Source organism: Cryptomeria japonica, chromosome 7 (genome assembly GCF_030272615.1).
Source record: "Cryptomeria japonica chromosome 7, Sugi_1.0, whole genome shotgun sequence".
NCBI classification, from domain to species: Eukaryota; Viridiplantae; Streptophyta; class Pinopsida; order Cupressales; family Cupressaceae; genus Cryptomeria; species Cryptomeria japonica.
The window spans coordinates 184,734,905-184,749,542 of NC_081411.1; the positions used below are offsets into that span (position 1 = coordinate 184,734,905).

The following is a 14,638-nucleotide window of genomic DNA, read 5'->3' on the forward strand; positions in this document are numbered from 1 at the left end:
GTCTTCACCAAAGGCAAAATTAGCATCATGATGAGGAAAAGTGTGGACTCGATTATCAACTCAAGCTAATGGTGAAAGTTAAGGCAACAAAGACTTGAGGGAGACAAGCAACTGTAGATGTATAAAAATGACCATATTCCTAAATGAATATTTTATGTTCATTTCTCTATTTAATTAAATCCAATTTAATTAAATTACCCGCATTCCTCTATTTAATTAAGTAAATTACTCAATTTATTTAAATTAAATTCACTATACCCATTTAATGAATAAATCATTTTATTCAATTAAATCCCCCCTATCCACTTTTAATTAAATTCAAATTTAATTAAATAGTTATCCTAAATTGAATAAATCAAATTTATTTAATTTCCCCAAATTACAACCATATTGAATTAAATTAATTTTATTTCAATTAAATCCTATTATCCCTCCATCCACTTGCATTCTCCTACATCTCCCACTTTCCATCCTAAAACCTATTTCTAAACCCTTCTATACTCTTCTAATCGCTTCTAATTAGCCTAACCCATCTTCTAAACTTTGTCACGTCCCTAAGCAAGAGGAGGTCACTTCTCAAAACCTTAAAGTCTTTGATAACCATTAAAGGCTTCAAGTCTTCAACCACTTAATTCCCCAAAGTCTTCATAACCATTAATGGTTAACTCAAACCCTCTTACATGGTTAAAGAATTTCTTTTAACTCAACCTTCATCCAACCCAAGGGTCTCATCAAGCCTTTAATGCTTTGACCATGATTATCTCTTAATCATTTGCACAAAGGTTTATCCTTGGATTAACTCTTAATCCATTGGGTAATCCTAACTTAAGCTTAACCCTTATCTCTAGATAACCATAAGGTCTTCTCAGGCATTTAATGCATCCAACCCCTTCTCTCAACCCAACCCTATGTTGACATTTGTCACCATTTCATTGGTGCAAATTGCAAACATGGATTCCAAACTTTCAAACTCAACCCTTGATTGAATCTTTCAATCCTGGCCATCCATTGCCCTGTTTTTGCTATAAATAGAGCTCTCATTCCTCCTTTTTTTGGGAGATCAATCCAAGTTTGTAGTATCACACTTATGCTCAAATACATTCAAGCTTTTATATATCATTTTCATGCTCATCATTTTAGCCTCTCCTTAATTAGGAATTAGTCTAAATATGCATGTTTAAAATACTTTCCTTATCATTTAGCTCAATCATAGACTAATCTATCATGTTTGGATAGTATTTATACTAACCTTGTCATCTTATAATCTAGTTTATTGCATTTTTAGAATCATGAATAGCTTAGGATGCATTTCATTCTAAAATCTATCAAAGCATCCCTCGTTCTTGCATTTGCCATCCCTAAACCATTTTGCTCAGTGATCTGAGAGCAAAAACGTTGGTTTGAGGGACATTGTGAGATAGAGAACCATGGAACCCACCTTGGGAAGCTAAGTAATACTTCATTACTCCATAGCTTGCACCAAGAAGTCTTGTGTGTGTGTGTGGACAAATATTTTGGAACATTTTTCACATATTGAGTTCTGTTGACCTACTTTTCCCGCATACAACAACCATTTTCCTCCTCACTTCCTAATCCACTACCATATCCTTCCCTTACTATCCAAAACCCCTGACCTAGGTACCATCCAAAATGCCCAACCTACGAGCATCCTCCATTGCCACTCAAAACTCCTACCTTGTGGAGGATGAAAGATTGATGAATTAGATGAAGATATTGCAATGTTGAAAATGATGATGATGGGAAAACTCAATCCTTTCTTGGAAAATAGGGATCAACATCATATTATAGGATAAGTAAATGATAAAATGTTGAAGTTGGCAAAGATCGATCAAGTGAACAAGAAATTTCCCTCACTTTCCAAAATCCACAATCAAGGTGAAATTGTCCTTTACTTGAGGGGATCCCCAATCAAGGAAGAAATCTTCTTTTACCTCCTAAAATCTTTGATTAGATTTTGACCCTTCCTTCGCATCCTAGAGTTTGCATTTAAGGAAGGGAATTCTTTCTTTGCTTGCTGAAATATGTGCTCAAGGAAGGGAAATCTTCCTTTTCATGCTAAAATCCCAGATCTAGGAAGGGAAATTTTCCTTCACAAGCTGAAATCCATGACCTCATGGTGAAGTGTAGTGGTCACATGGTAGAGGCCCCAAATTAGACTTCAAATCAATGAAATCAAACAAGAGATCAGAAGTTAGAACAACATTTCACCCTCACTGGGAACACATATTAGATTAGAGAGTTTGAAAAATGGGTGAAATCAATATATATTAGGCATATTTGATGATATCCTTGTTTGTTTTGTAGGCAACTAATGAAAGAGGATGAAGGAACTAGCTGCAAGCATTTAAAAGAAACATTGCGACAAAGAATGAAATCTTTTCACAACAATTCAGAATGGTGAGGAGGATTGAACAATGCAAGAGGGGGGACTTCACAATGGAAGATGTTAAGCTAAGCAAGGAAGTTGATGAAGAACACTCCCAAGGTTCATCAACATGGTAAGGGAAGAATAAGGACAATTCATTCAAGGTAAAGAAGGGCAAGCACAAATGAAATGAAAATTAAATAAGATAACAAAAGGAATGCAAGATCAAGAGCTAAGATACTTGAACACATCATATTGATGATGAAGGAAAGGTTATGACAATCTTGTATTTCCTCTAGAAATATAGGATCATAGCCAGTATGTCAAGGAAATTCCAAGACTAGATATACATTCCAAAGTTGAAGGTGATGCACATCATGATAAAGGCTAGGTGAAGTTGATCAAATTGGATGAGATGATACAATTTGGTAACGTCCCCCACCATTGTCTAATTCATCACTGATCTTGGATAATGTTGAGTATCAAGAGATATGCCTAAATCACTTACACTTGTGATGATCTACAAGATAAGCAAGTTGAGGTGGTGACAACTCACCTTCATCAACCCAATCACAACATTCCAAGTCAAGGCATGTAGATTCAATTCACTTGATTCATCCAATGAGGATAACTACCACATGAAGGCACAAAGTTCAATGTACCTAACCTCATCATTCATTGGTTGACATTCAATTATGGACATGTGTCCAATTCAATGTAATTTTTTCATTGGTCAAGCATTAAATGTTATGTAATGGGTGTAACAAACCCTAATTAGGGTTTCTATCTTTTGATCTTGGCCATTGATGTGCATTTGATCCAAGCCATTCAATTGTGTTGAGAGCACTATATAAGGCTTTCTCTCCTCATTTATAATAGTTAATAGTTAATAGATGTTGGATAGCAAGCAATTAGTAGTTAGAAGTAGAGTAGGAGAAGGCAAAAATTGTTGCCAAGCTTGTAAATAAACATACTTCTCATACATATTGCATGGTTTCTTGTTGGATTCTCATGTTAGATGGAGTTCGTTGATTGTGATGGAGTAATGTGTGGATGTTGATAGCTCCTTAGTTCATACTATTTATGGTTAGATGATTTTCAATTGCAAGGCATAGTTAGCCTGAACATCAAGATGTGCTAAGTTAAATTATGGATATGTTTATTCAATTTGCACCATTATATTGGGCATTTGGATGAATGTTAATGATATGAAAACCTTTTGTTTTCCTTGGAAGATTGCATTGGTTTTGTGTAGTTGTTAAGAACATGGTGAAGCAAATCTTGGTTTTAGGAGTATATCAATTCGAACATGATCCATTATCATCATTGATCTTAGGAGTAGTGTAGTCTTTCCCAACCCTCAATACCTTTCATCCTTTTTTTAGTTAAGTGAATTTCCACGTTCTAGATGCATTCAAGCAAGAGTTCAAGAAAAACGTAAGTCCCCCTTGTGATTCGAGTCACCTTGTATGATCACGAAATTTAGCATAAGAAGAGATTTTGTTCAAGAGAGGATAAGATACGTTGGTGTTTTATTCTATGTATGAAATGCATAAAAAACACTTCAACTTATCCCAAACTAATAGAAATCTAGATGTAATGAGAAAAAATTATTACAAAATTTTTGATGAATTAAAATGCTATCATTTGTTTAATTCATATTACATTCATACTAGCAAGTTTGGCAAGTGGAATTCCTAAGCCATGATTCCCTTGAAGATTTACAAAGGGAATCATGGATTTATTCAACTACAAAATCATTTAAAATACAACCTCTATGAGATTCACAAAATATGTTGCATGAATGGCATTTGAATTTGTAGGAGTTAAAAATCTAGATGCTGCTCAATGCTTGTACTTGCAAGGAGAGTAAAAATGATTGATTTTTTTGGAAATGATTTGTCATATATAGTGCTTTGTTGGTTATTGTATTGCTTTAGAATGAACAAAAGAACTATATTTCATGAATGAGACATGTAGGGAAAGCTTAGATCACATGAATTCCATTGATCGAGTGATCTAGAATATGTGTGAGGAGTCAGGACTATTAAGAGTTAGAATTTAACAACTACATTAATGAATTTATGGTAATCTCCACCCTCCATCATTGGAACCGTGTTCAAATTTGTACACTTGAGATCGATATTTATTTTGGAAATTAGTTGAAAAATCAAATCTAGTTGTTAATGACACTGTCAATTGTGTAAGGAAGTAGGCGAGAGTGAATAGTGCAAGATGGAAGTGTTGTGGAGTTTCAAGATTTGAGGGTTGAGAATGCCTTAAAATTCATACCATTTCTAAAGGATTGGGGTCTTGGAGTACACCAAACTTTATGCCTAAAAGAAAACAAATAAAAGTATCTTCACATCATTGGCTTCGAAAAGATACATGAAGTGAAATGTGGAGAGTTGGAGATCGCAGATATTGAGGAATTCATCTTACAAGGTATGGTTCTAACTCACAAACTAGATATGATAAGTAGTGTGAAATTTTGGGGATTAGTAGTGAGGGATACCTCATAACTCATGTTGAGAAGTATCATTTTTTATGTATTCCTACATCTTTGACTCTAAATAATATGTATAAGGAAATGTTAGTAGTTGAGTATCGAGGATACCAAATAACTCATGTCATAAATGATGCATTTAAAAGAATGATTGAAATTGCAACTTCGAAAGATAACTTAGTGTAAAGTGTTAGTGTAAGGATTACAAAAAGGAATGCTGATAAGAGAAAGTTTGAAACTTCAATGGAGACAAGGGAAAAATGTAAGGTTTGGAAAAAAGGTATGTTGTGATGGAAACTTTGAAACTCCAACATTTGTGTTATTGTAAGGATTATGAAAAGGAATGTTGATAAGAGAAAGTTTGAAACTTCAATGGAAACAAGGAAAAAAAGTAAGATTTGAAAAAAAGGATGTGATGAAAACTTTGACACTCCAACATTTAACAGTCTTTAGAACTTTAATAAAAACTTCTGAACATAGATTTTTATGGAACTTTGGCAATTTCTAACATATGATAGACTCACAAGAATGAAGGAGAAGAATACTAAATAAAATTTTGATCAAGGATCCATTTGAAATTTGAATGAGATTAAATATTTAATCTTGACCCAGCTGATACTGAAATAAAGCCATAGCAAAGCAAGGAAACAATATGGACCCACTCCAAAAATAAATAAAAAATTCAAAATTTGTTATTTAGACTAGGCTGGAATTTCGGACTTAAACCATATCTTGTGCAATATTTTCACAATAATGAATTAACATTCAACTTACAAGACTTACTTGACTACAGACAAAATCATATTTTAAAATAATCTACAGGATTCCATTCATACTTGAGCTTATGGCTGAATGCTGGGAAGTTTTAGTCTGCATTACTCTAGGAGGAAAGGATTTTTTTCAATTATTAGCTACCACTGCCAGCTATGCTCTATCCCTTGTCATTGGTCAGTTCCAACAATTACATGATTTCGAGGTTCTATCTGAACATTTTCTGCACCCCCACTTTTAAGCTTTGCCCTTCCTTTTCTGTAGCAATTAGAGTACTTAGAGTACTTACTTCAATACAGAAAAAATCATAATTAAAAATAATAGATACAAGATTCCATCCATACTTGAGCATATGACTGGATGGTCGAAAGTTTTCAATCAACATTCAACTTACAACTTACAACTTACAACTTACTTCAATACACACAAAATAATATTTAAAAATAATTTACAAGATTCCATCCATACTTAAGCTTATAACTAGATGCTCGAAAGTTTTAAATCAACATTCAACTTACAAAACTTCAATACAGACAAAATCATATTTAAAAATAATCTACCGGATTCCATCCATACTTGAGCTTATGGCTGGATGCTCGGAAGTTTTAGTCTGCAGAACTCCAGGAGGAAAATTTCGGACTTGTTAAAGGATTTTTTCCAATCATTACTTACCACTGCCAGCTATGCTCTATCCCTTGTCTTTGGTCAAGTCCCACAGTTACCTGATTTCGAGGTTCTATCTGAACATTCTCCATACACCCACTGTTAAGATTCGCCCTGCCCTTTCTCCGGGCGCAGCAGGTCAAAAACCCCAGACGTTCCAGTTTTATCCACAGACACTCTACCATTGGGTCAGCAACAAGAGGAGTTACACCATGCAGATGTTTGAATCTCGCCATCTTTATTGCAAACTTTATATTCACACAGAGAAGAAGGAGAAAAGCACAACAACATATGACGGTGCAGAAGCCAAGCACGAAGAAAGCCAAAGTGTTAATCTTGTGAACAAGCATTGTATACACTGTAGCAACGAAAGCTAACGCCGTGAAGCCAAAGCTGGAGCAAACCAAGATGTTGGTTACAAAGAGGAACATTACTTTATTTCACGTGGTGAGAGGTGTACTCAAATGCCACATGAGCACCACAAAGAGCGACAGAAAGAAGGCCAGACAATAAAAAATGAGAAATGCTTTAAACGAAAGCAACCCAATCAGAAGAGGGGAACATAACATTTTCTCTGTCTCTCCCTTCTCCAGCTCCGTTTTGAAACCACCCGGAATGGTGAAGGCGGCTGTAAATGACATTGTTGCTAACAACACGGCCACCACTAATTCTGCGTTCCGCCTGTCCTCATACGCTTTGTTCACCAGCATAATGGCATTCTCGTATTTTTGTGGGCTCACGTTTGGGAAGGTATACAGGAAATGCCTTCTCTTTGGGGGATAGTTCGCCAGCTTTGCTATCATATTGTGGCATTCGTGGTACTCTGTGTTTTCTCTTGCAATGTCGAGGGCCGTTAAGCCCTTTTTATTAACGGCATCTTTGTTTATACCCTGTATTTGCAGCAGCGATTCCACCATCTACAAAATACATTATCGAGTTAGAGGGCAGTTCTGCAATGAAGATGAGTTACATTATTAAGTTTTGATTTGTTTAGATGATTCATTAGAAATCACATTTTCTTTTATAATAAGATTTTATTTATTTTAAGATGAATTATCTAAACAAGTTAAAGAAACAAAAGTGTAATCTATGTTGAATTTCTTTTCCATATTGATTGTCCATTTTATTTATATATCATTGTAGCTAATGATATAAGATTTCCACAATCCATACTGCAAATCAATGCTTTTTAGATTAAATTGTTTAACAAGTATTTTGAATCAACCTTTCGCATCACATTGCATGATCCGTCATTAGAATAATAAAGAGTTGTAGGAATCATAAAATTGTTACACAGTTTAATCTAAAAAGTAAATCAATGCTTTATAGATTAAATTGTGTAACAAGTTTTCTGAATCAACCTTTAGGATCGCACTCCATGATCCATCACTAGGATAATCAAGAATTGTGGGAGTCACAAAATTGTTATGCAATTTAATTCAGAAAGCAAATCAATGCTTTCTATATTAAATTGTGTAAATATGTTAGATGAGAGAATCAATAACTTCAATGAAATTGAAGATAATAATTAAAATATATTTTATCAAAGTCACTTGTAATTGGATAATTTTTGTAACTTATGTAAGGGCCTAAAGTGTTATTATAGACATGTAAGTTTGATCAAATTCAAATTACAATTTATTGGATGGATAAATTCTCTAAAAATAATTATCTTTTATAATAGATAGGAAGGCAGATTTTGAATAAACTTATTATATATTTTAATTGAGATTTTTTATATTTATATATTATTTATTTTGTTTCATTAGAAAATATGGTTAAAAATTAAATATTATAATTTTAAAGATATTTTAATTAATTTGTATTGTACTATTAGTGATTTATAAGAACTTTTTTATTATGAATATGTATGATCTAATTATTAAATATTTTATTTAAGTGATTTTTGTTAAGATAAAGGATTTGGACTTTTTGAGAGGTCACCCACCTTAAAATTACTCAGACTAAAGTATGTTTAAGCATGGAGTTCCCAAAATCAAACTTATTTAGCTTGCCATCATGAAATAGACAGTATCTTTTATAATTTATCATTCATCATGAAATAGACAGTATCTTTTATAATTTATCAAACCATATAATGCTTTAATACGATGCAATAAAAAATTTCAATACTATCCAAGCACACATGTTAATATCTCCAAGCACTTAACACCGTCGAGCAATTAGCAGAGCCAATTTATGCATATCTTACTAGAATATCTGAAAGAACAGATGCTTTTGAAATAGGAATCAGATGTTTGACGGACATTCTGATATTTCAAGTTAGCATTTATCAATTTCTTTTCTAATAAATTGTTAAACTCTGACATTCTGATAGTAACAGAGGTTTCTTCAAATGCACTTTCTTTAGTATGACTCTGTTCTTACCTCATTGAAAAATTTAGCATGTGATAGAAATAACTTACGCGAATGCTTTTGCTCTTTGCTGCAATATGCAGAGGCGTGTCTCCACTTTCAAGACAGGCCTACCACAATTCGCACTTCTCTCAAATAATCAGCAATTCAGTAAAAAGGAGAAAATATATTTAGAAGTAAGATATATATCAGATTAAGTACATTTAACGATAAGTATCAAGCATAAATTTTAAATTAGAAATACACTTAGGCACTTTCTTCCTTTGTGATTGAGGAGATCTCACAAATGTTGGAGATCCTATGCAACCTCATCAACTTAGGCTTGAGTTTGTATGTACAATAAAGAGATAAGACTAATATTTTCATAAATAGAAAGACAATAATAATCTTCATCATTAAAAATTGTACCATTTCAATTCAGCCATAAATGAGATAAAATAAAATTTTAAATTAGAAATACTAAATTGTAGCAAAACATGTATGGGACTAGGTTGAGCAATCCTCTAGATAAATAAGTCTAGGTGGAAGGGTGGGAAAATACCACAAATCCATTTCAAAGAATCTTGGTTGTGAGGGCACACCAAAAAATATTTTAAAAATTGAGTCTATTGAAATATGGGTATGTATGATAAGAAATACACTATGTGTTTGTCTCCCTTTTAGTTACAATCAATGACAAACTAAGAACTAGAGAAAATGAGAATTTTTGTGCTCAAGTTTAGGCTTCTAGATCCTATTGAATCTAATAGATAAATTGCAAGAGAAAGAGATTAATCATTGCCATTTGTAAAATTTCTATGATCTTGAGAGGTAAACAAGTTTGTGCAATAGAAAAACATGAAATAAACTTGATTTCAAAAGATAAAGGGCAATTTTAGATCCACCAAAATATTTTTTTAGCTAAGCCATATTGCTGTTTCCAACTGATTATCCTGAAATTCTAATGAAATATCCTATTTCAATCAACAAATATTTGGATCAGTGTCCAACAAATGAAATTCAGTCACAAGACTAAAATCTCCTCAACTTCTAACTCTACTACACCAAGGGGGTCACCCTATACAATATTTTAAGATCTTAGGAAAATGTTGACAAATATTATAACTAAGTAGATAATTCTTAATGGATTTCAACCATGTAAACATAATTCAACCTTGAATTGGCTCTATTAATGGTTATTAATATGTATTTGTACAAGTGAGTATGTTCAACCTTGAATTGGCTCTATTCATGGTTATTTATCTATATTTCCACAATTGAGTACAAAACCTAGGCTAATTTACTCCTAAGAATAGAAAATTAAAAGGATTTATCAATTTGAGTTGTTTTTTAACCTAATATGAACATTCAAATGGATTGGTGCATGAATCCTTGGGCAATAGAGTCAAGTTACAAATCATAAACACATTTATGTAGTAGAATCAACTTAAATCATTTAGACATTAGCATTCATGTATTACATAAATGTGCTCACATCGCTTACCATAGAATTTTACTTATGGATCCCTATCATCCTCTCAAAATCATTGTAATATAAACATAGAATTCAATCCTTTCATTAAAAGAAACCCACATACACATCACACAATTACAAGAAAATTGTAATGACAAACTAGAATATGCTTGATATATTTAATTTAAATGAAAACTGAGAGTACAATTGGTAGACAACTTTGTAATATTCAAATTTCACTTCAAAACGATTGAATCTATTGCATGGATACACAGACTCTCCACAATGATTTTCTACGAATTTGGCTAGACACTTTTCTCTATTTATGTACCTAAACCAAAACTTTAAAACTCATACAAATAGTTTGGACTTCCTATTTATAGGATCAAGGGACGAAAACAAGCTTCGGTCCATTATACACATGTCACAATTTGGTTTGACAATATTAAAAATGGTAAACTATGCCAAAGCCATCTTTTCTTGCATATCAGACAAAAATCATTTACTTGTTGGAGGCAAAATCACTTTGTTGCAGTAGCACAAACTTTGGTGTTGACTCATACTTTGAACTTTAATTTGCTAAGGTGGCTTAACTGAAACAAAAAGTGGAAGATGACATGTAACAAGAAGAAAATGAGAGACCACTAAAATATGATGACAAATCATTGATGTGTAGATTGTGTAGATTTAGTTGCTTGGAATAAAAAAAGCGCACTGGTGATCTAAGTGATCTAGCAAGGTCTCATCCCTGATACTGAAATACAACCCAACTTTGCATCTTTCTCTATTCTTTTCTCAATTGAATGTGAAGTGCCTTCTAACAAAAATCAACAACATGAAAGTAACAAAGAGAAACTAAAAACTAAAAAACTGATAAGAATGCTCAATTAAATGTATTCTTTTCTCATTGAAATTCAATAGACACCTATGACCTTAGGGTCTATCAAGGTTATGTATTCTATAAATTATAATTTCAATTGCATTCTTTGTCTCTCTTGATCAGACCATGGGAGCTTCACTTAGTGAACTTGGGTTATAGCACGTGCATTCATGGAAAACTAATGAATCTCCCTATTTTTAGACAATATCACCCTAAAATCCTTTTTGTCATCCCCTCCCAATGCAAAGCCAGAACTAAAAGCCCCCCTATTTTCACCAAATATTGTATTTTTTAATAGTTGGAATTAAAAACCCATCTATTTTCACCAATAGGCAATATATTGCACCCTCATTTTCTGGATATTAAAACCCCCAATATGAATGTACGTGATATAATATTGCCTAGCCTGTGAAACCCCCGTGGATTAGACATATCTATGAAGAAGGAAATTTAATTGGGATAAGTGTTTAACAAATTCTTAATTGGCATATGCAATATTTACTATGTTGATATGCTTCATCCCATACACAAGTGCAAATAACTTGTCCAATTGGAAGCTCAAAATATCTACCATCCTCTCCTCATCGCTATTTACAATGCTATCAATTTTTGGTAGCAGTTGTATGATCTCCATCTTCAACTCCTCTTGAATTTCCCTATTCTATCATCTTAAAGAGAGATGGAAGAGGGGAATCTAGATCATCTAATCATATCTTTTAGCTTCTCTCACAATTTTATCACAATACTTCTCTTGTTGACTTAGCAATCTGTTAATCATTTTCATAATACCACTAATAAAAAAATTTATTCTTCTCAGCGTCTCCTCATTACAATTAAATTTGTTTTCCTTAAGGATGTGAAGAATAATTTCTTTTTCCTCGGTTACTCAATTGGTTTTGTCTAGATATAAATACTTATCATGCAATCATTTAAGAACTGGTTGGACCCACTCCTCCATTGTGAAATCTAGGAAGTCTTTGAAATCATTGAGCCCCTTCTCATTTCTATATTATTAAGAGCACGAAATATGAAATTCTGATGTATCTCTGCAAATGTTTATTCTACAATATATAGATAACCCATCTACGCAGACGAAGAATCTAACAAACAAGGCCAAGAAGCTAAAAAGATTTGTTGACCCAACATAGACAATTGGACTTCAAAATGGATTCCACAGAAAACTTCTTGATTGACATGATCTTGAAACGACATTGAGATTTCTGTTTTGTTAAGGTGCATTCATTATTTATGATACTGTATTTTGAACTTTGTCAGGTTTGAACTACTACAGACTGTCACTTGGGCATTTCAGACAACGTATAAAGGTCTCTTTCCGTGCATGCTTTGATGTTGATTCTCTTTTTATCTTATAGAATTTTCTTTAAGGATTACAGTAGTAGGGTGAGAGAAGAACATGTTTTCTATTTTAGATGGTCCGAATCAATTGTAGTATGCTTTTCTTTTTCTTCCTCTCCAGGAAAGTAGACCTAAAGTTCTATGCTAGGATGAAAATGGCAGTTCAAGAGGTTTCTTTGGCAATTTATCATCTTTAATATCTTGTATTTTCTAATCATTTTGATGATGGATTACAAAATGTGATTTAAAATGTTGATACAAAATTATGTCACACAATCAAATTCAGAAGCAACTAAGATATTAGTATGCATTGTAGAAATCTAATAAGTTTAATTCAAGAGGTTTACTTAAAAACTTGACGAAAAATGTATTGTTGGTACACATTCATATTGAGATGATTTTGATTTATTAAATAGTATATTTCTAGAGTTCAGAATCGAAGGAACTTCCCATGTGCAAGATTATAAAGAGATGTTTGTTTGGTTTCTGCAGATAACTTTGTTGTCATCTGTTGGTCACTTTTGTGTTTGTGTTTTTTATATTTTTATGATCTTTGTGGTCATGACTTCTAAGTATATATGTATGTGTCTGTCACATGTTAGTTCTCTTCCTAAAATAAGTATATGTGTATGTGTCTGTCACATGTTAGTTCTCTTCCTAAAATAAGTGTCATTGTTTGTGTTTACATTTTTATTAATTTTAGATGTGAATTTTAGTTGTTTTCATTTTATTGATATATACTTAAAGGTTTTATATCATATAGTTATCAAAACTGAAAGTTAAAGACTAACAGGTATCTTAATCTTGACCTCGTTCTTTGTGGTGGTTTCTTACACTCAATTAAACTTAATGGACTTATTCAAAACTCCGACCTGTTAAAACTGCTATATTCTTCTACTTTAGTTTTGCTTCAATTAAAAAAATCACCTGAAACTACAATTAAACTTCAACATCAAGTTAACAGAATGCATACTAATATAGAAGTGACAAGTGACATTATAGGCGATCTTAGCTAAATGTTCTTATTTTAGAGGGAGATAGATATTTTCAGAAATCAATAGGCAAAGAAAAATACAAACACCAACGACTGACCTGCATTTCCTTTGTTTATTGCCACATATAAACAGGTCTATCCGCACACTGTCTTTTGGCGTATACATAGTTTGCATCTCTCATGTATATATATGTATATATTAGTGCGAGAAATAAAAGTAAGGAAATAAATAAATTTAATTATTAAATTATTTTTTATGAATAAAATAGACTGGTTAAGAAATTTTTTAATTTTAAAAATAGTAGAAATAAATATATGTAATTAATTTTAGTGGTCAGTAAATAGTTGTCTAATATTTTGATCATTTGTTTTGAAGCATAATCTAGAATCATAACTTCTTATATTTGCGAGAATAATAATGCAAAATCTATATTGGATTACTTACAAAATTCTATGTATTAATCACATAGACAAACATGCCATGAAATTGATCCAAGAGTCATGGATGCAACCTTTCGAGCATATTTGACCTATAACATGCAAATTTGAAATGAATAGCTATAGAATTTTCTAACTTGATTTGCCTTAGTCTCTAATGTTTGAGGATGTGCAATCACTAACAGTGTTTAAAATTATTGTGAGGAAATCATTAAATTGCAAGAGTCATGTCCTCTTAGATTGACCACTTGACCAGACTTGCTTTCTATGGGAAGGATTAAAGAGAACACTTTTTAGACAAGTAGATATCAACATATTATTTGATACAAAATAAGGTTTCTTTTAGACAAGTAGATGTTAACATATTATTTGATGCAAAATAAGATTTCTTTTAATGCTCATAAGAAAAGTAATCCTTAAATTATTCTCTTCCCAATGAATAAATATTTTTAATATTAGTTTCTTGTGATTTAATGCATATTGAATGCCTTCTATTACCAAAACATAGTGACTAATAGACACAATACGTATCAAGTGCAACCATAAAGAGTATGAAAGTGGGTCTAGTGGACGTATCAGAAACGAGGATAAAGTGGTTAATAAGGTCTAAAAAAGTAGCTTTTACAAGTTTATCAAAAGATTTTGCATGAATTATGATTGTATTGAAGTCAATGTTAGAAGATGAATGTTTCCAAATATTCTACTATATTACTAAGACTACAAATTATATATGTTTTACTTACACAAATCAGATACTTAGCATGTTTCCAGTTGATGTCCTATTTATATGTTTTAATTTTTTTAAATGGTTTAAT

The 14,638-nt window shown here is 32.2% G+C and overlaps 1 protein-coding gene across 1 annotated transcript; it reads right to left on the reverse strand.

The window, feature by feature from the left end:
- Window positions 1-6,148: 6,148 nt before the first annotated feature.
- Window positions 6,149-8,838, reverse strand: LOC131056328 (uncharacterized). The gene is made up of 2 exons (XM_057990679.2): window positions 8,753-8,838; window positions 6,149-7,243 (listed from the first exon to the last, which is right to left on the reverse strand). The coding sequence occupies exon 2, from the start codon at window positions 7,241-7,243 to the stop codon at window positions 6,767-6,769; it is 477 nt and encodes a 158-aa protein (XP_057846662.2). The 5' UTR covers window positions 8,753-8,838; the 3' UTR covers window positions 6,149-6,766.
- Between the last annotated feature and the right edge of the window lie 5,800 nt (window positions 8,839-14,638).